At 39.6% G+C, this 20,075-nt stretch overlaps 1 protein-coding gene across 10 annotated transcripts in view; it reads left to right on the top strand.

Annotated features, from left to right (window-relative positions):
• SHANK2 (SH3 and multiple ankyrin repeat domains 2) overlaps positions 1–20,075 on the top strand; it is a 410,725-nt gene that overhangs the window by 246,906 nt on the left and 143,744 nt on the right. For 7 of the 10 annotated variants that reach the window (XM_060765238.2, XM_060765278.2, XM_060765229.2 and 4 more), the window contains 2 exons: positions 8,903–8,985; positions 10,612–10,736. In XM_060765238.2, the coding sequence (XP_060621221.2) occupies positions 8,903–8,985; positions 10,612–10,736 (208 nt within the window). Of the gene's footprint in view, positions 1–8,125; positions 8,210–8,315; positions 8,525–8,902; positions 8,986–10,611; positions 10,737–20,075 lie in introns of those variants that run through there. The other 3 variants (XM_067462710.1, XM_060765295.2, XM_060765286.2) reach the window with 3 other exon arrangements.

The following is a 20,075-nucleotide window of genomic DNA, read 5'->3' as shown; positions in this document are numbered from 1 at the left end:
AAATTGTGAAAGCTTCCTCTGAATATGTTTGTCTGAATAAAAAGGTTTTTGCCTGTCGGGAAAAGAATACCAGTGAATGAGCCTATCTAGTGTTCTCTGGCAGGGAGTTCCAAAGCCTGGGGTTACCTGTGTACTGTATCTTCGATGACGAGACTAGACGAAGGACCTCCCTAAAATGTGAAGACCAAAGGGAGAAAGTGGTTTTCAGAGTGCCTGACCCCAAATTGTGTAGATTGTTATAGCTCATAGCTAGCATTGTGGTAGCATAACTAAGATTCCTGGATGAATCTGATCACTTGGGTGTTTTCCAGACTATAATCATATTTGTGTATGGGATAGAAATATCCATACTTTCTTTAGTGGATGATCTATGCTAGAAACCAGAAATAGAGAATCCCATCTTTGTTCTTTTGGCTCACTCAAGGGCATTTGATGCATTATGCTAACCTTCTGGGCCATTTAACTCATATGAGACTTGAGGGCAATGTTCTGCAGTTTATTTATTTTTGGTTGAACATTTCCAAAAGGTAGTGTTGAGAGACTGCTGACCAGACTGATGGTTATCCGTCAGTATGATTCCTCAAGGGTCAGTACTATTTCCCCATGCTTTTAGGCATCTGCCAAAAGCTGAAGTTCTGAGGTGATATCTCACTGTGCTGCTGGTGATTATATATTCTCTTTTATAACTGTTTGACCTTGGAAGCTAAACAGGGTCAGCCCTAGTTTGTACTTCAGTGGGAGACCATCAGTGAACACCAGGTGCTATAAGTTATGTTGCAGAGGAAGGAGCTGGTAAAATCTCCCAAGAGTATTCCTTGCCTCAGAAAACCCTATGAAATCAATGGGGCCATCGTAAGTCGATAGGCAACTTGAAAGCATGCACACACACAGAAGACTATATCTCTTGAGTTTTTCTCTGGATTTACTGAGGTACTGGATTGTCTTGAGTCCAGACAAAACAAAGGTTCTATTGATCAGAATAAAAGCCAAAAATCTATTAGAATTACAGTCTGTTCTGAATGGAATTGCACCTCCCTTGAAATGTTATATTCAATGTTTAGGATACTCTTGGACCCAGCAGTATTCCCTGATGGTCAGGCTGCTGTGGACAGAATTATGTTTTGACCATCTTTGACTAGTGTACAAATTGCATTGTTTGCTAGGGAATTTATTTATTTATTTATTTCACAGTTTTCTATACCGAGCTTCTCAACCTCATTGAGGGACTCAGCCTGGTTTCCAGCCATAAAAAACATATACACTCATTAAAATATCATATATCACAATTACAAAAACAACTTTAAAAACACTATATATAAAACTACAGTGGTCAATCGTCCTATTAAGATGGATCTACATCAACTTCCATCCAGGGTCCTCATTCATCGAAGGCCTGACTTGATGGCCTATGGTATATTTCTCAGAAATTGGGGGGGGGGGATTAGGAATACCAGATCTAAAAACCTACCATCAGACACATATAATAAAGGTAGTGTTTAGGCTGCTTTCAGAACCTAAATTAATCTGGCAGGAAGTGGAAGGAAAATGCTGGCACAGAGATTATGGGGAAATGTTTTTTAGGTCAAAAATAGGCAAAGAAATTAAGGGGTGTAAAAATAACCTGGCTAAAGAAGTTATGGAGACATGGGTTAAATTAAAAAATAAGATATTTCCAGGAGTTTCCCCCCTAACTCCAATAGTTTTACTGGAAAATTTTCCAGAAGACCTGAGAATTAAACTTAAACATAAAAAAATAGTGGAGGGGGAAACTGCTCTCTCCTGGAAGGAGTGGACACAAAACTCGAAGGGCAAGTTTAATAACTTAGAAGAACAAGGTGCCCTGAATTGGTTTGAGAGACAACAGCTGTATAATTGGAGAAAGGACTGGTTAAGCAAAAATCCCAGATGTAGAGCACTGAATAAATATGAGGAATGGTTAAGTAAGCTTAAAAATAAAGAAATAATGGGGAAAGGATTAATCGGGAAAATATATAATGGATTAATTGGTGAAGAAATAGGGCTGAAGATGTTAGAAAACGTATGGGAGAGAGACCTAGGGCCTCTGATAGATTTTGATTGGAAAAGGGTCCTGAAGTGGAGAGTGGCTAAGAACCTATCAATAAGATTAAAAGAAAATGTATACAAAGTGATATGGAGATGGTATACCACGCCAGTCAAACAATATCAGATGGATAGTAAGCAAAGTAACCTCTGCTGGAGATGTGGCAAACACAAAGGGACATATTTTTATTTATGGTGGGAATGCTCCCAAGTGAAGAATTTTTGGAAGGATATATTTACTGAAATAAACAACATTATAGGATCAAATATTACGCCGGATGCTAGGGTTGCACTATTAATGGATACCACGAAGCTGAATGTAGAAACAAGAAAGAAAGAATTGGTGACTATTTTGCTCACAGTGGGAAGAATTATAATAGCAAAGAACTGGAAAATAATAACTAATCTAACACTGGACGCATGGTACAGGGAAGTTTGGAATGTAGCTTTAAATGACAAATTAACAATGGAAATGAGGGTATTCAGGGGGGAAATTAACAGGTCAGATTTTGAGGCATACTGGTCAGTCTTTATTAAATATGTCTTAGAGAGTGAAAATGGAAAACAACAGAATTTGGTTGGTCAGGAATTTTGGAGATGACATTTGATTAAGGGTTGCTTTATGAATACATGGTGAAGGAAATTATACATGTTCAGGCCTTGGTGGTGAGGTTATGTGTTTGTAAAATGTTAACTGTTTTGTGTTTTGTCTATTCTATAAACAAAATCTTCTAAAAAAACAAAAAAAAACACTATATATAAAACTACAGTGGTCAGTCGTCCTATTAAGATGGATCTACATCAACTTCCATCCAGGGTCCTATGGTGTTGTCTCATTCATCGAAGGCCTGACTCCACACCCACGTCTTCACCCGTTTCCTAAATGTTAGGATGGATGGGGCGGTTCTGGCCTCCAGAGGGAGAGAGTTCCAGAGTCGCGGGGCTACCACAGAGAAGGCCCTGTCCCTCGTCCCCACCAGGCGTGCTTGCGAGGCCGGTGGGACCGAGAGCAGGGCCTCTCCAGATGATCTTAATAATCTTGATGGTTCGTACTCAGATTTGAGTCCTATTCCAGTTGATGATGCAACACTCACAATTTTCTTTAGCACAAAATAGGCCACAACCCACCTGCCTGTTGATCAGTGAGTTGGACCCTTTTACTTATATATTACCAGGATGACAGATGGGTGAGGATCTATCTACTTGAGCAGATGCCACTGCATGTTTCCCACCTGTCAGTAGGGGGTGCAGAAGAAGCACCCACTTCTCTGAGCTGTGCACGACCATCTCCACATCCACACACACACCCTGTGCCCCTTAAGGGACTCTGTATCATATTACTGACTGAGGTGATCCTGAAAAATAATATCCTGGATCTGAGTCTGATGCCAAATCACTGAGATAGTTATAGAATTTGCATGAGGCAACATTGCATGAGCCAAATGCTCAGAACAACAACTTCAATACGAGGTGGATGGATAGGAAAGAAGCTCCAAGGAATGGCTGAGGCTGAAAAACACCAAGGATCTCAATATTTACTCCCCTCTTTTGTGGTTCATAGTTTATCTGCCGATTTGGTCACTGTAATGTGTTTTATGGGATTTAAAATGTATCAGCTAGACTCTTCTCTGGGCTATACTATAGAGACTACATATTGCTGGCCCCGAATGGTGCTGCTTTTGACCTACAAGGCCCTAAACAACTTCCAACCAGGATATCTGAAAGAGTATCCTTCCCTCAGATGGTTGTGGTTAACTGTTTTGTTTGTTTGTTTTTCGTGTTAGGAGCAACTTGAGAACCTGCAAGTCACTTCTGGTATGAGAGAATTGGCCGTCTGCAAGGAGGTTGCTCAGGGGATGCCCTGATGTTTTGATGTTTTATGATTCTTGTGGGAGGCTTCTCTCATGTCCCCGTATGGGGAGCTGGAGCTGACAGAGGGAACACATCCATGCTTTCACCGGATTCAAACTGCTGACCTGTCAGTCTTCAGTCCTGCCGGCACAAGTGTTTAACCCACTGTGCCACTGCAGTTAACTAGGACTGCAGCTGAGCATATTCTGTGCCTGCTGAGCATATTCTAAACCAGATAGGTCAGGACAGAGAAACCAACTCACCAAGTTGGAGCCCTCGGTGGTGCAGTGGGTTAAACCCCTGTGCCAGCAGGACTGAAAACCAACAGGTCGCAGGTTCGAATCCGGGAAGAGTGCAGATGAGCTCCCTCTATCAGCTCCAGATCCTCATGCGGGGACACGAGAAAAGCCTCCCATAAGGATGGTAAAAGCATCAAAAAATCCAGGCATCCCCTGGGCAATGTCCTTGCAGATGGCCAATTCTCTCACACCAGAAGTGACTTGCAGTTTATCAAGTCACTAATGACATGACAAAACAAATGTTGAAGACAACCCACAGAAGTTTATTTGATTTGGCCAAAAGAGATGCAAGTATAGCAATTTACTTCAAAGGTACAGGCATAAAAATACAGAGAAATACAAGACATCTTATACAGTTCTCCCAGCTATTCAGACTGCCCACCAGAAAAGAGGCCAGAAAAGAGGCTGGCTAGGATTCGTGCCAGGATTGGCTGGGAGGGAGAATTGGAGCTGGGGATTGGTCAGAGTGAAGGACCAATCCTCTGCAGAGATGTCCCCTGGGAGAGCACAGTCTGGGAAAAACAAATGGTAAAGATATGTTAATGGGCTTCTGATGAGCTCAAATATCTAGTACTGTGTCAAAAAAAAAAAAGATAGGAGCTTTAGAAAACAGATACAAAACTCAAGGGACAAAGGTGCTGATTTTGGGTAATCAGAGGCTTGGCTGTCATTAAAGAGGTTTAACACATGCAAATAGTTTCTAAGCCTCTGTTTTTGTGGGCAGCAATCTCTCAGCTTCAAGTGAACCATATAGCTATACATGAACAATGGGCATGGTGATTTTTTTTGGCTTTTTTAATCAGTTGTGTTTTATTTGTAATTTTTGGGCCTATGCCCTTGTAAGCTTCCCTGAGTCCCCTTGGAGAGAAGGTTGGTGGGGTATAAAAATAAAGTTTATATTATTATAATATTATTTGCCTACCTTCCTTGCTTAGGAAATACCTCATTTGGAGGTTAATGTCTCTGGTTATATTTTGGTAAAGAAGGTGTGTGTGTGTGTGTGTGTGTAACAGATACAGTATACAGAAAGATAAAAGTTATATAGAAAATAATGATTAATAGATACAATTTATTAAATGGTTAGATATGAGAGACCTTATGGGTTTATAGCTGTTGCTGATTTGGTCTAGAAAGGGTCTTTTTAAAAGCAGAAAACCATATACATTTTTTCTGAGCCCTTGGTGAACTATAAATCTGGGGAGGGGGGGTACCATGGCTCGATAACAATATGAGCCTGTCCAGAATTTGTAAACCTTAAAGAGGTGCCCCAGTGCATGCCCCATCATGTCTAGATGCTAGATTAGTGAGTAGATAAGAGAGAGCTTTTTTGGTAGCAGCACCTGTAGTTTATGAACCACTTATTAGGGGAGGTGAGACTGGTTTTCAATGGCCTTTTAAACAGTTTAACTCTGTGTTGTATTTTTAAAAGTCCTGTGTTTTTTAAAGTTTTAATCTCCTGTACACTACTTTTGGGATGCAAATACAAAGATAGATTGAGCATCCCTACAAAATCTGAAACTTTTGGCTTTTGAATACCTTCAAAGCGCAGGTCAGCTGAGGAAGGCCATATAAACAGTGTGTTGCTTTATCAAGTTATCTTTTCCTTTTAGCTCTAGCATTCCAAGCTTTTTTCCAGGTCAACTGCAGCCTATAAAAAAGAGTCAGTTCACACACTATGCGATTGCTAGCTTTGCATCTCATCTAGTGCTTCTGCATTGGCAGCAGCTTGGGTCAACTAGATCCAGATTTCAGTGAAGGCTACCACAGATATCTGAAAGCATCCTGAGACTGCAACCTGTGGAGCTATTTCAAGCTTATTTGTTATAATGACCTTCTGTATGTCCTATGCAGTTTGAAGGTTGTGACTCTCTTTCAGGTTAAGAATAGTAACTATGTATCTGAGATGATAGGAATAATTTTAATGCTGGGTAGAATTCATTTCTTGTATTTAACAAATAATTAACATTTTCTTCCTGGATTATTTCAGTTCTATGTTTTAGATAATCGTATTTTATAGCTAGATGATCAGTGCTCTGGGAAATGCAATCAGTCAAAAGCAGTCTCTAAATTAATCTTGATATTGTTAATCATTAAGATGATCTTCTCATTCCTTGCTACATCATACTAGGAGCAAGGGTACAAATAGACACTTCTCCTTAATGCGGTAGTGGCAGAAAATGCTGCTTGTGTTATAATATTTACTCTGGGAATCATCTCCACCCTCAGTTATATGTGACTTTTTTATATTTCCTATGTAGACCCTGTAGAATTCATTCCTAGCAAAGATTCCTCTAATATTCATTTAACCTGCAGCATCTGCTTAATAAAATCATACTTCGCTTTCAGGTGTCACATCTGGAAAAACATATACTTTATCAGAGATTATAATTTCTTCTGTCTTTGTCTGAGCTGGATTTCCAAAAATTGTAATCATCTACCCTTTTTTTGTAATAGTGAACTTGCTGGTTTCGATGCCTTTGAATTGGGCAGGGTAGTGGAAAGTAGGGGATCCCTCAGAAAAATATTAGTTTGCAAATTTTAAAATAAGGAAAAAAAAGAAACTATAGACATGTCCACATGAGTCTTGATTAAACTATTTTTCTACTCTATTTTGAGATTGAGAAGAACACTAGATAGTATCAAGGTAGTAGAAATCAGATGGCAAGAGACAGATGAAGCAGAAAACCTATGAAAGGAGATGTGCACATCTTAGGAGAAGCACACAGTCTAGCACAGTGGTTCTCAACCTGTGGGTCCCCAGATGTTTTGGCCTTCAACTCCCAGAAATCCTAACAGCTGGTAAACTGGCTGAGATTTCTGAGAGTTGTAGGCCAAAACACCTGGGGATCCACAGGTTGTGAACCACTGGTCTAGAAGAAAGGGGTGAATGAAAAAGGAGAAATGGAAGGACAGTGAAGGGTGGGGCAGTGGAGAGAGATGGTGAAGATTACATCTGGTGTCATCCTTAATCCCATCAATTTTACCTGTATTTTAAAATTTGTGTGGTGAAAATTATCTCCTGGATTCCAGAAATCCTGTAATTGTTTTTAGTTTAGGAAGAATTCTTTCCTCCAGATTTCTTTGCCTTGAGGCCTCCGCCCCAATTCTGCTGCAAACCCTATTGATTTAAACTGAAGCTTTTACTCACAGTAGAATCAGATTTGCATTTTCTTCCTCATCTTTTCCCCTGCCATCTGTCAATATACATTTCTCTGCCCTCAATTAAGAACAAAAGGAAGAGAAGTGTGGCCCAGGCACTAGCCAGGGGACCAACAGTGGGTGGCTTCTCGCTCGCAGAAGAGTTGTGCCGTAACTGCCAGCAGCTCCAATGTGGATTTCTGCCAGAGGGAGTGCTGGCTATTTTGGGTCCATTCGTAGAATGCTGAGGGAGTGATCCATCATTCGTGCCTGTCTTTTCAGCTGTGAATTTAGAAATATTTTTGCCTGCTAACCCCCAGAGCCATAGAGATACTCGGAAGCCTGACTAAATAATTGTATGTAAATTGGTGAAAGACTATTCTTTCTGATTGTTTCCATGATCACTAACAGCCAGCTAAGTTTTTCAGGAAGATTCCAGAGTTTCTTGTGTTTCTATCCTTATCAAAGCAGTAGTTTTATGCCACTGCAGCAGTATTTTTGTAGCAGTTTCTGCCTTTAAAAGAGAAAGAAATATTGCCTATTTGGAAGAAACCATTGTCTACCCAAAGCTAGCTCATTAATAATTTCTAGAGAACTGTATTTCTATTTAAATATATAAAAATAAGTTTATGTGGCTTATTATGTTATGATTTCAGTGAAATGTTTTGAATTTGGCTAAGAGATATTAGTTGAATCTGGAATTTTATTTTATTTTTTTGAAAACCTCCTGTGCAAAATAAATTATTAGATAGCTTTTAAGACACTGCCTTCCTTTAAAGAAGAGAGAGAGAAGAAAAGGATATGCCTTTTAGAACACCATCTCTTTTCAAGAATGGAGGCGATTTTTTGAAGAGGAAAAGGTGATTTTGAACATACATGCCTTGTTACTATTTAAATTATGCAGATTCTTGATGCTGTGAAAATTTGTGCTTGATGACGCCAAGGCAGCTGCACGTTGTTAGCATTGTAGGCTGTCAGATGGTCATGTGGGATTCTTGCAGCATGCAACATTCAATAGGATTGAAAAAGGGCTTTTGATGCAAGGCATAGCTTCTGAATTTATTTGTGCCTTTTAGCTACTTATTACAGCAAATCCAGCTAACTTTAAATTTTAAAATGCTGCCTCATTTTTCTTCTGGTTGGTTTCATTTTGGCTTCACTAGAAGATGCATCTGGTACATCCACGATTGAGGAGTTTATTAATGCTACTGTCGTTCAGTTCACTTTCTGTTCTTTTAGACTTCTAGCTAGCACACAGATGACATGATCACATATTTATTCAGGCACCACCATGCATGGTTTCTTCCTCTGCTTTCTCTGCATTATTCCCTCTGTTATGTTGCACTGTCATGTTCTCCCTTGCCATTGAGCCTTGTCTTTGTCTCTTTCCTTCTTCTCTTGTTTGCTGTTATATTTTCCCCATGTTTGGTTACTGCACTATTATTTGATTAACTGGCTGTGATGATGATGAACCTACACACTGGAGGAGCAGCTACTACAGTGGTGATGAAGGGATGTAATAATGGTCGCTATCCTCGGAATTCTCTCTACAGTGACTGCATTATAGAAGAAAAGGCAGTGGTCCTGCAGAAAAAAGACAATGAAGGATTTGGGTTTGTGCTCAGAGGGGCTAAAGGTACGTGGATTTTCTGTGTCTGTACAATTGCCTGAGTGCCTATGTGAAACATGGCATGCATTTCTGAAAAGAAACAGGTATTAATTCCTTATGCATTTGGTTGCTAGACAACCGTGTTCTCTCTGCGCTGTAGGACTGACATGGAATTTAGTGGTTTCTGATGCTGCAGTTTTGAGAGATGCATGTGTGTTTGCTTCTGTATCTGTATCTTTTAAGTTTGTGTGTATGCAAGATATACAAAATAATTATGTGGGGCAAGTTGCCTAGTTATCTTTCCTATGTCTTACTGTTCACTATATTCAAACTGCAATCAGTGTATTATTCAGTGTATCCAAACCAAACTACCGGGATGGGGGGTGGGGTGGGGGGTGGGGTGGGGGGTATAAGATAACAACATTGCTTCATTTTAAAAATTAATCATATTAAGATGAATCAGTCAAGTGAAAAGGTGTTTTGACATCTTGTGTGAAATTGGTCTGTAGTTTATTCAGGATAAATGTACTGCAATGTTAGTATGAAAAATCAGATGATTTTCTATATCCTGAAGCTGCATGTATGTTGAATGGCCTTTTGGTGTGTGATCTGCTTTGAGAGCTACCTGATTTCATGTGCTGAAATATGCTAATCATTTTCTAATGCTGATCTTCTCCGACATTTTTGAAGGGTAAAACAGCATCATTTTGTTGCCTTTTATTGAACTCATTTTGCATTTTTTTAAATTGGTGGTACGTCCCAGTGCCTCCACTACCTCTCTCCCCCCCCCCCCCCAGTTGCTGGATGAGCTCTCCCTCATGTTGCCTGGCTGTTAGGAAGGCTAGCCCATATGTGCTCTATGGAGGATCCTCCACACCCTTCCTCTGGGGATACCATTTTTATCACTCCTCACTAGAATGGCGAGCCCGTACTGGGCTTCCCTTGCTATGTAACAGCTTTGGATTAACCCTCTTGGCTGAATGTACATTTTGGTGGGGTCTTCTGGAAACCCAGTGACTTCATCACTGTGTCGATCAGCTGGCGCTGAGCTACCTATGCAGCAAACAGGGGGTCCCTTACTATGCATGCTAAATTCACATGGACCTGAGCTCACCTGCTGAAATATTCACATCCCTTTTAAAACAGGCTCATATCATGCTTCTTGTATAATGTATTACATTGGTGGATTGATCCCAGCGTGGTGAATTATCTGATGATATATCTGTAAGGTGAACAAATGTCCAATCATACAGCATAAAATGACAAACCTCATCAACAGACAATTGTAGTGTTATACAATGTGGTGCTACTTACAGCAAGTTAAAGAGCCTTGAAAATTTGAAATGCATTATTTCTAATTTCACCAATGTGGAATTTAAAGATACTATTTTCATATTGTGTTCTATCAGCTCAATTGCTTTTAGTTTCTGAATATATTTATGCATCAGTTGAAAGGCCATTCCTTTATTTGCTGACAAAAATCAAGATTGTGATACATTTGTAAGAGCAAGGAGGGAGATCTAGATGATACGAGACATTCTTAGATAGTTTATTTTTGGACACCCATAAATCATTCATTATTCACATGATTAAGCCTTATATTTTAGATATTTATTTTCGTTTATTAAAACGATGTCATGTATTATTCCAAAGCTGATACACCTATTGAAGAATTCACCCCAACTCCAGCCTTTCCTGCTCTGCAGTACCTGGAATCAGTGGATGAAGGCGGGGTAGCATGGCAAGCTGGCCTGAGGACAGGAGACTTTTTGATCGAGGTATGCAAATATGGAGTGTGGCTGATGTTTTTCTGTTGTGGAAAATACCGTATCATCAGTTTGCAAAACTTTTGCTGACAATCTGGTCTCTCTCACTAGGAGTAGTTTGGCTGATTCAGCGGTTTGGTACCACCTCTGTATATTCTCATGATTCCATTATTGCAGTCTTTTATTTTCTACTTTGCATCCTTAACAGAAATGGTCTAAAAACAGGTATTCAATGAAAAAAAGTTGTCGAATTTACTTTTTGTATATTTGCATAGTTTTATTGCTGAAGATAATTGAATTGATATTTTATTCTTTTATTTACTTTAGTTATATTTTAATTATTAGTTTGATCTATCAAATATGTAGCACCCCTGGTAATCTAGTGGTATTTCCCATTCCATAGATATAGAAATTCAATCTATATGGTAACAGGGACTTTTGTTATATCCTAGGCCTGCAGGCTAGGTAGCTAATATCCATTTGATATTATTGCTAATAATTGCTAAGGTCCAAGATCAGGTTTAAGGTTTTCCAGGTGTTGTTGGACTGGAACAATCATTATCTCTATCATTGGTCAAGATGACCTGATGGGAGTTGTAATACAGCAACCATTGGAGAATACAATTTCACAACCTTTGCCTGAGATTATTGGCCATTCGAATTCAGTTAATGGTGAAAAGTGCATCATGTGATGATTAAGTGTCAGAGAGTAAAATATTTGTGACAAAATGTGTAAATGTATTTCATAAAGGTCAGGCAGATTTTTTTCCATGTGTGATTTTAAGTACACTTTACATTTCACCTTGATTAATTTGCTTTTTAGCATTCATTTCATCTTTTAGCTTAAATAAGGTAATGGAGGTTGATTTAATGTTTTCATTACTGAAAATTATGAACTCATCTATGCTTTATATGATCTTTCCAAATGATTACACATCAGTACACTAATTCGTTTATTACTATGTTGAATCTGTAACATAAATCTGAGAGAAATTCTATTCACATGCAATATGAATAATATTTTGGTGTTAATTTTACTCGGGTTTGCTTTTCCTGAACTTCAAGCTGGTTTGCAAATGTTATTATAGAGTGCAAAATTCTCAGCTTTGTTCTAGTTTGGACAACATCTCTCATATCTGTGGGGGAAAAAAGATTTTTGAGCTTTCTTTGTGTTTTTTGGCCTTTCAATAACATGCTCAACTTCTGATTTATGTCAGAATTTGCCATTGTAGGATCAGGTATGCTGAAAATGGTATAATACAAAATAAATCCTAGTATTTTTAAATGTGCTTTGTGGCTTTCATGCTTCTCCACATGCTCAACTCAGGCAATTTGCTTGATAGACATAATGACTTAATTGGCCAGTTACATATTCAGGCTTTTTCCTCCCACAGAATAGCCAACATTTAAATTGCTTATGAATGTCCCTACAATTTCTAAATATGTTTACAATGTGAATTGGGTATTTTGATTTTCTAGAAATCTTGCCTGTCAAAGTGGTTGCATGGCTTTTTGGATGCTGGCCAGTGCTATAAATTGCAAGTGTATGCCAGCACTGCAGTGGTGTTTTTCCAATATTGCTAGAAGATACATATGAATAAATATTTAGGGCTAGAATGCTAGCAAGGTAAATTAAGAGTAAAGCATAGGGATTTTGAACAGATGTAATCGGGATCATTTGCCACAAACAAGTAAAGTATTAGTCATGCCAAAGCTCACCTGTAAGGCAGAGTGGCTTAATATAGATCTCCAAGAATAAACATCAGTCTAAGCCAGGCATGGGCAAACTTTGGCCCTCCAGGTGTTTTGGACTTCAGCTTCCACAATTCCTAACAGCCGGTTGTTAAATTCTAAAACACCTGGAGGGCTGAAGTTTGCCCATTCCTGGTCTAAGTAATTGGTTTAAATTATGTTTCCCTTTTAAAAAAATATTTATTTCCTGAACATGCTTTCATATTAATTACTTGCTGTAACAAATAAAAATATTGTTTTTCAATTAAATGTAACATTTGCAACCAGGGAGGTAGAACATGTGTCTTTCTAGATGTTGCTGGACTGCAGTTCCCCTGATCTCTAACCTTTGAGTGATCACTTAGCCCTGCTTCATGAAAGCTAGGATCATAATCCAAACCCTTCAGTCCTGTAAAACTATCTCACAGACAGAGAGCTTTTGGATTGTTGAAAAATAAAGCTGGAGTCCTTTGCATACTTGTTTGGAAGTAAGCCTTTTTCATTAAAAAAGGTTGAAATTTACTTCTAAGTAAACTTGAATAGAATTGTGTCTTACAAACATTCTGAAAAAAAGAGGTGGTGTTAATTGAGCAGAACAATATGCTCCCTGAGATGGCCTGTAAATGTCCATGGTGTTTGGTAAAAATCAATACTATTTACAATTGGAAAATTAAACACACTTCGTAGTTCAGGTAGGAGAAATCATACAGTTGCATGAGGGGGAGGAAATGGAGAGAGAAGAAAACATCAGGCATTTCTTTGCAGATTTCTTAAGGCTCTATCCAGACAACTAACACACTCTTCAACAACTCCCCAGTCAAGGATTCCTAGTGTGGGGAATGTCTGTGTACATCACTCATATCAGTGGGTTAGTGGATGGTCTGGGAACAGTGCAGTGTTTAAAGACCAGAATAAAAATATTTCATAATTGTTAAATTATCTTTCTCAGGTCAAATGTCAGATATTTTATGTCATTACTCTTGATTGAATTATAACATTTTATAAATCAGCACTGAGAGATGTTTATTGTGTGTGAGATTTAATTCTCTTTTAATTGAACTTATTTCTAAAGTATAATTCACTATAACATCCTTTTAAAAAAGAATCTGTATGTTTAATTTTTTAAGATACTGGTTTTTATTTCTTCTTAAAGATCAGGATAGATGAATGGCTCTGCAAACTTCAGCCATCTTTAAAATAAGAGTGTGTTGAATAGCTTGCTGACTCAGTCTCCTTTTCAGTGGAATATTGAATGCTAGCCACTTGTTCTGTAAGCAAAACACATTAGATGATACCACATTGTGCCCGTAATGACATAACTAGTCACCTGCAGCCTGATGTTACAGCATCAAGGGAGTTGAGAAATGCCTTCGTAACCATGATAGCACAAAATAATGGTTTTCTACAGAAGCTTTGGTTGTTTCTTTCTGACCTGATAAAGTTTTTCTGAGGTATCAGGATTGTAATGCTGTAGTTAAGGCATGGTTACTTTACAAAAATGTTGTAGATGTTACCTCCCAGAAAAAGCTACTTTGTAATGGGAGAAATTGCTATGGTTGCATGTACTTTCATTGCTCCGAAACTCGATTAGGATAATATTTGATGTAGTTGGGCTTGTCTCTTGTTGCCAAGTGGTAGAAAATCTTCAGTGACTCAAACATTTACAGTATTATATGCTGGCAGCTCAGCCATTTGCTTCAGGCATATGACGGGGTACCACTTTTATTAACGAAAAGTAAACTGGGGATTATTTCATTCTAATGTAATTTCATTTTAGATTACTGCATGATTAGCTTGGATTTTTCAGTACAGTCAGCCTTCCACATTTGTGGGTTTGACTTCTGCATATTTAATTATTTATAGATTTAACTAAAATGTTTTCTCTAAGAATGTCTAGATTCTTTGGTCAGATTCTGCTGGAGGTCCTAGAGCAGGCCTGCACAACCTCTGGCACTCCGCAACTCCCAGAAGCCCTAGACAACTTGTTCAGTGGTCAGGAATTCTGGGAACTGCCCAAAGCACCCAGAGGGCCACAGGTTGTGCAAGACTGTCCTAGAGATCCCTAGAGAGAATTCCTCTCTAGTTATCTCTAGATCTTCCAGTGTTGTTCTACATTCAACTTGCGGTGGGTATTGACCATAGTGCTGGAATACCTAGTGATTCCTAGCAAAATGTTCTCTTGGGGGGGAAATCGCTTTTATAATTACCATTTTTTCACTTTTGTAGGGGTCCTGCTCCCCTAATCCCAGCGAATTTAGAGGGTCGATTGTATACTTTGCATCAAATATTCCAAATGATTTATGTGTACTTTACTCATTCATTGAATTCACAATTCCCACACCAAACAAACTAAACATATGTATTGTCGAAGGCTTTCATGGCCGGAATCACTGGGTTGTTTTTGATTTTTTGGGCTATATGGCCATGTTCTTGAAGCATTCTCTCCTGGCATTTCACCTGCATCTATGGCAGGCATTCTCAGAGGTTGTGAGGTCTGTTGGAAACCAGGAAAATGTGGAATGCCCAGGGGGAGAAAGAACTCTTGTCTATTGGAGCCAGGTGTGAATATTTCAATTGGCCACCTTGATTAGTATTTGATGGTCTGACAGTTTTTAGGTGTGGCTTGTTACTGCCTGGTGGAATCCTTTGTTGAGAGGTGGTTCGCTATTCTGATTGTTTCTTGTCTGGAGTTCCCCTGTGTTTGAGTGCTGTTCTTTATTTACTGTTATAAGTTTAGAGTTTTTAAATACTGGTAGCCAAATTTTGTTCATTTTCATGGTTTCTTCCTTTTTGTTGAAATTGTCCACATGCTTGTGGATTTCAATAGCTTCTCTGTGTAGCCTGGTAACATGGTAGTTGTTAAAGTGGTCCAGGATTTCTGTGTTCTCAGATAATATGCTATGTTCAGGTTGGTTCATCAGGTGCTCTGCACATATCCCTTGTGTTTCAGCATATCATGCAGAGAATGAAGACACTTATGAGTATTCCAAAGTTTTGTATTTTTTCAATGTCCACATGATTTCTCAGGGTGAAGCAAAAATCTGTGTGAGTGAAGCTTCCAGTGCAGAGAGCACCTTTTTCTTCTTGCTTTAAAACAGAACATAGTAGGGAAATGTTTGTTTTTGGTGGAGTTATCTACAAGGCTGTACTTCTGATGAGTTTTGAAGGACATGTAGAAAAAATAGTCTTAATCAGATTAGGTAGTATCCAAGTGCATTCTACCACAGAAACTAAATATGTACTTACCCCAAAACTTGGGAAGAAGTTTAAACCTTTAACTGTCATTGAACAGTGCAGGTGCCAGTTGAGCCTCTGAGGGGAAGACACTCTGCATCTGTGTTGACACTTTGAAAAAGACTGTGTACCATGAACCTTTTCTCCTTGAGACTGTTTCATATATGATGGGGCATTTTTGTTTAATCAAGTGCTTTGTGTTAGGCAGGTATTATCATGTAGTAAGGCAGAAAGGGGAGCAGTCCTCCAGATATTGGTGGATGTCAGTTCCATTGAAGTCTGATTAACACAGCCAGTGGTGAAGATTGCTTGAAGATACAGCCCAATCTGGCATGGTTTTTACCCCTCTGATCAATACATGGAATGTTAATGAGCAGCCAGAGTTGTTAACCCATATACAATGACTATCCACCCCCTGCCACATGTTGCTAGGCCCTCAGAAAATAGAGGAATTCCAGGCATGAAACAATAGACAGAAGAGACAGATGGAAGGGACATTGATAGATGGAACAGGAGGTAGATGGATAAAATATAGAGATAGATAGATAAATCGTCAGACACACACACACACACACACACACACACACTTTTAAGGCCAAAGGGGTTGGACTGGATGGCCTTTGGGGCTCCCTTCCAACTAGTTGGCTATCTATCGGGTAGGCATTGGTGGTGTTTTCCTTTACTTCCAAACGAGGTTGGACTGGAGGGCCTTTGGAGCTCCTTTCCAACTGGAAGGCCGTCTGTTGGGAGGGCTTTGTCTTCCTTTACTGCAAAAAATGTTTGGGCTGGATGACCTATGGGGCCCCTTTAACTGCCATGGCTCAATGCTGTGGAATAATTCCACTGGGTAGACCAGACAGGGGCAAACACTGGGTGGACCAGACAGGGGCAACTCCCACAATTCCTAACAGCCAATTGTGGGAAGTCCAAAACCCCTGGAGGGCCCTAGCTTCCCCTGGCCTGGTGTATATCAAACCCCTCCCACTTCCACCTTAACTCCAAGCCGGGAAGGGAAGGGAAAGGAAGGGAAGGAGAGTGGCCTTCTCACCCGCCTGAACGCTGCCCTCCACCCCCTTCCTGCCCCAGTAAAGAGGCAGTGGTGCCGTTGTCCTCCCTCTGCTGGCTGAGGAAGTGAGGAAGGAGGCGGAAGGGGCAGAGGCTTTCCTCACTTGGGACCTTCTCCTCTGCCAGGCAGACTCAGGGGAGGCAATCCAGTCAAACCTCCTTTTGCTGTAAAGGAAGACACCATAAAAGCCCTCCCTACAGATGCTCTCCTCTGCAGTCTCTTCTTGAGTGAGGTGGGACAGCTGTTTGGTTTGTTTTCCCTTGTGCAGGAGGGGGCTGGGCCAGGCAACTCATTTGCGTGCATGCGCTGTAGTGTATTCTAGGTTTTTGGGGTTTTTAAGTCTCTGTTGCTGTGTTTCTTTGGTGTTTTTCTGAGGGGTGGACACTTCTTGGGTTAGTAGGTGTGTTGTTGGCAAATTTGGCATCAGTGGTTTTTGAGTTATGATGTCACTAAACACAAACAGTGTGTGTGTGTGTGTGTATAAACATCATTTATGCAGCTATGATTTTTGCATTTAAAAACAAAAATAAGTGTTTAGTGTGTGTACAGACAAAGTGCTATTGCAACTCTGTGTAGTTCTTTAATGTACTGTATGTGTCAAGTTGTCTATCCACATTTGCCCCCCCCCCAATTAATTTCACAGGGTTTTATTTAGCGGGGGATACTCAGACATCCTTTATCATTACCTTCCTTTGAATAGAGCTTATAACATAGTCCCTGAATATAACACCTGATAGTTCTTGGAAGTCACCCACCCAAGTACTTATCAAACCTGGCCCTGTTTAGTTTTGCAGATCAGTTAGAATTTGGTGCCTTTTAGGATGTTTAAGAAGCCTTCTGTGCATTTAGCCAAAACACCTCCCACTTGCAGGTTCTCACCCTTTTATCACATCCCTATAAATCAAGTTTGGGAGTCAAACAGCCCTTCAGATATTACTGAACAGCACCTCCTAGCACTCCTCACCATTAGCTTTGCTGGCTAGGACTTGAAATCAAAGACCCATCGCAAACTAGCCTCCTGCGGGAGCAAACTGTTCCAGCATGTCCCCGACGTTATGAGACTCCGCCTCTCTCCCCGCCTCTTTCTCCGCCTCTTTCTCCATGCCAGAGTGGTTTTTCCTTTGCTAAGGCAGCATTGCCAGCGTACTCTCATTATTGAATTCTGTCAACAATGAGAGTACGCTGGCAATGCTGCCCTAGCAAAGGAAAAACCACGCTGGCACGGAGAAAGAGGCGGAGAAAGGGGCGGAGAGAGAGGCGCAGTCTCATGACGTCATGGACATGCTGGCAAGGTTTGCTCCCGCAGGAGGCTAGTTTGCGGCGGCTCAAACAGCATCTGAAACCACACAGTTTCCACTCTACGATAAGTAATCATAGTTCCTACTGATTTCTTTCTTTTATGGAAAAACATAGAGATTTTGCTAATAGATTAAAACAAAACTTAGATGAGACATCACCTTGTTTTATAGATACATTAGTGAACTAATTCTGGATAAGTAAAGAGAAGCTATAGAAAAAGCAATTAACCGATTATGTAATGCCCATATTCTCTCCCCCCCCCCCTCCCCAAATCCCATGTTCTTTGAAATGGGCTGAATCAAAAGGGTGGAAACATTTAGCTAATTTTCCTGGAAACTATTGTTGGGTTTCTTTAAAGTATGATATGGGGATTTTAGTCACTGAGAGAACTGTTGGATAATATAGTGTTTGATTAAGTGTTTGTGTGGAACCTCTGGCGAGTTGCTGAAGAGCTAAATGCACAGTTGTGTTAAAGGGGCTCTAAAATGGGAGCCACCAATATCTCCTGTAATCTTAATATTCCCAAACCTCTTAAACCCATGGTTCAGTATTTCAAAGGGTGAATACTGTACAATTTCTGATTTAACCTAGCTGTTTTGTAATTTTTTAAAAGATGTATGTATCCAAATTGGCAAGGAAAAGGATAAAGCAAAATACTCTATTAATCCTTAAAATATATTTTTGGTTGAATTGGGAGTTGGTCTTCTCCTCCAACACTCAGTATATATGCACACAATGCATAACACTTCCTTGCTGCAAAGCTTGTTGTTTTGGGTGCCTTTTGCCTGCCAGTTTTTGCAGCCGCTCTAAAGCTGCTGAATAATTAAAGACAGAAAAAGCTCTTGTGTCCAATTCTACCAATTCCATGTTTCTAAAACTTTATGGACCAACTACCCTACACAAGGAATAACAGACAGCTGGAAACCTTGCGGACAGTTTTCTTTTCAGTACTAAAATCTTAGCTTCACTGTGCCATACTTGTATCTTGAAAGGATACATTGTGAGAAATGGAGCAAGGGAAGAACACGTTTACTGCAAAATAATATGACCACCGTCTGTCCCCATTTTAAAAATAGTTTTCATTCATGTTAGTTATTAGCTTTACTTGTAGCCTGTATGTCTCTCAAAAATGTGGCATTAGGCACCTTTAATTTGTGATGTTCCCAGAGAAATATAACAATATTAAAATCTAGAGTAGTCAAAACAGTTCTCATATATTTATCTCAGTAATCTTTTTTTAAAAAAACAGTAAAACAAGACTTTAATATCAGTTGTAATAATAACAACAACAACAACAACTTTATTCTTATACCCCGTCACCATCTCCCCAAAGGGACTTGGGGAGGGTTACATATGGGACAGGATGTCCACAAGACATAAAACCAAAACCATCCATTGAAACAGAAAACACAATAAAGATAAAACATAACAATCCAAATAAAATCACAATTAAGTAAAACATAAGAATATAAAACAGCAATATTGAAACTCCAACAATTCTCGACAAAAGCCGATAACCAGAAATACTAAAATGGGCATAAATAGGCTATAAAAAGGGGGGGGGGGTCGAGCATGGGTAGTGCAAAGCAGTGTACCAAAGGGTTTCATCCGAGAGTGCAGCTGTTTGCTTTTGCCTCAGCCTCATTGAGAAAGGCTGAGTTAATTAAGTGCATACTATTTTTGCACTTTGACCTCTGTTTGCAACAACTGAAAAAACAGAAGACAAAGTGGGAGGAGAAGAGAGGAATCAGGACATTTAAAAGCAGCTGAAAAAGTGGGATGGTAGGGAATTAATCAGAGCTGCCCTTGTCAAATCCAGACAGTTAATGGATTTGTTTGTTTATTTATTCATTTATTTACAGCATTTATATTCCACCCTTCTCACCCCGCAGGGGACTCAGAGCAGATTACAATGTACATATACATGGCAAACATTCAATGCCATAGACACACAACATAAATAGACAGACACACAGAGGCTATTTAATTTTCCAGCTTGCATGAAGGTATTCTGGCCACCA

The sequence above is a fragment of the Anolis sagrei genome, chromosome 1, assembly GCF_037176765.1.
Source record: "Anolis sagrei isolate rAnoSag1 chromosome 1, rAnoSag1.mat, whole genome shotgun sequence".
NCBI lineage: Eukaryota > Metazoa > Chordata > Lepidosauria > Squamata > Dactyloidae > Anolis > Anolis sagrei.
This window is presented reverse-complemented; position numbering and strand designations above follow the sequence as displayed.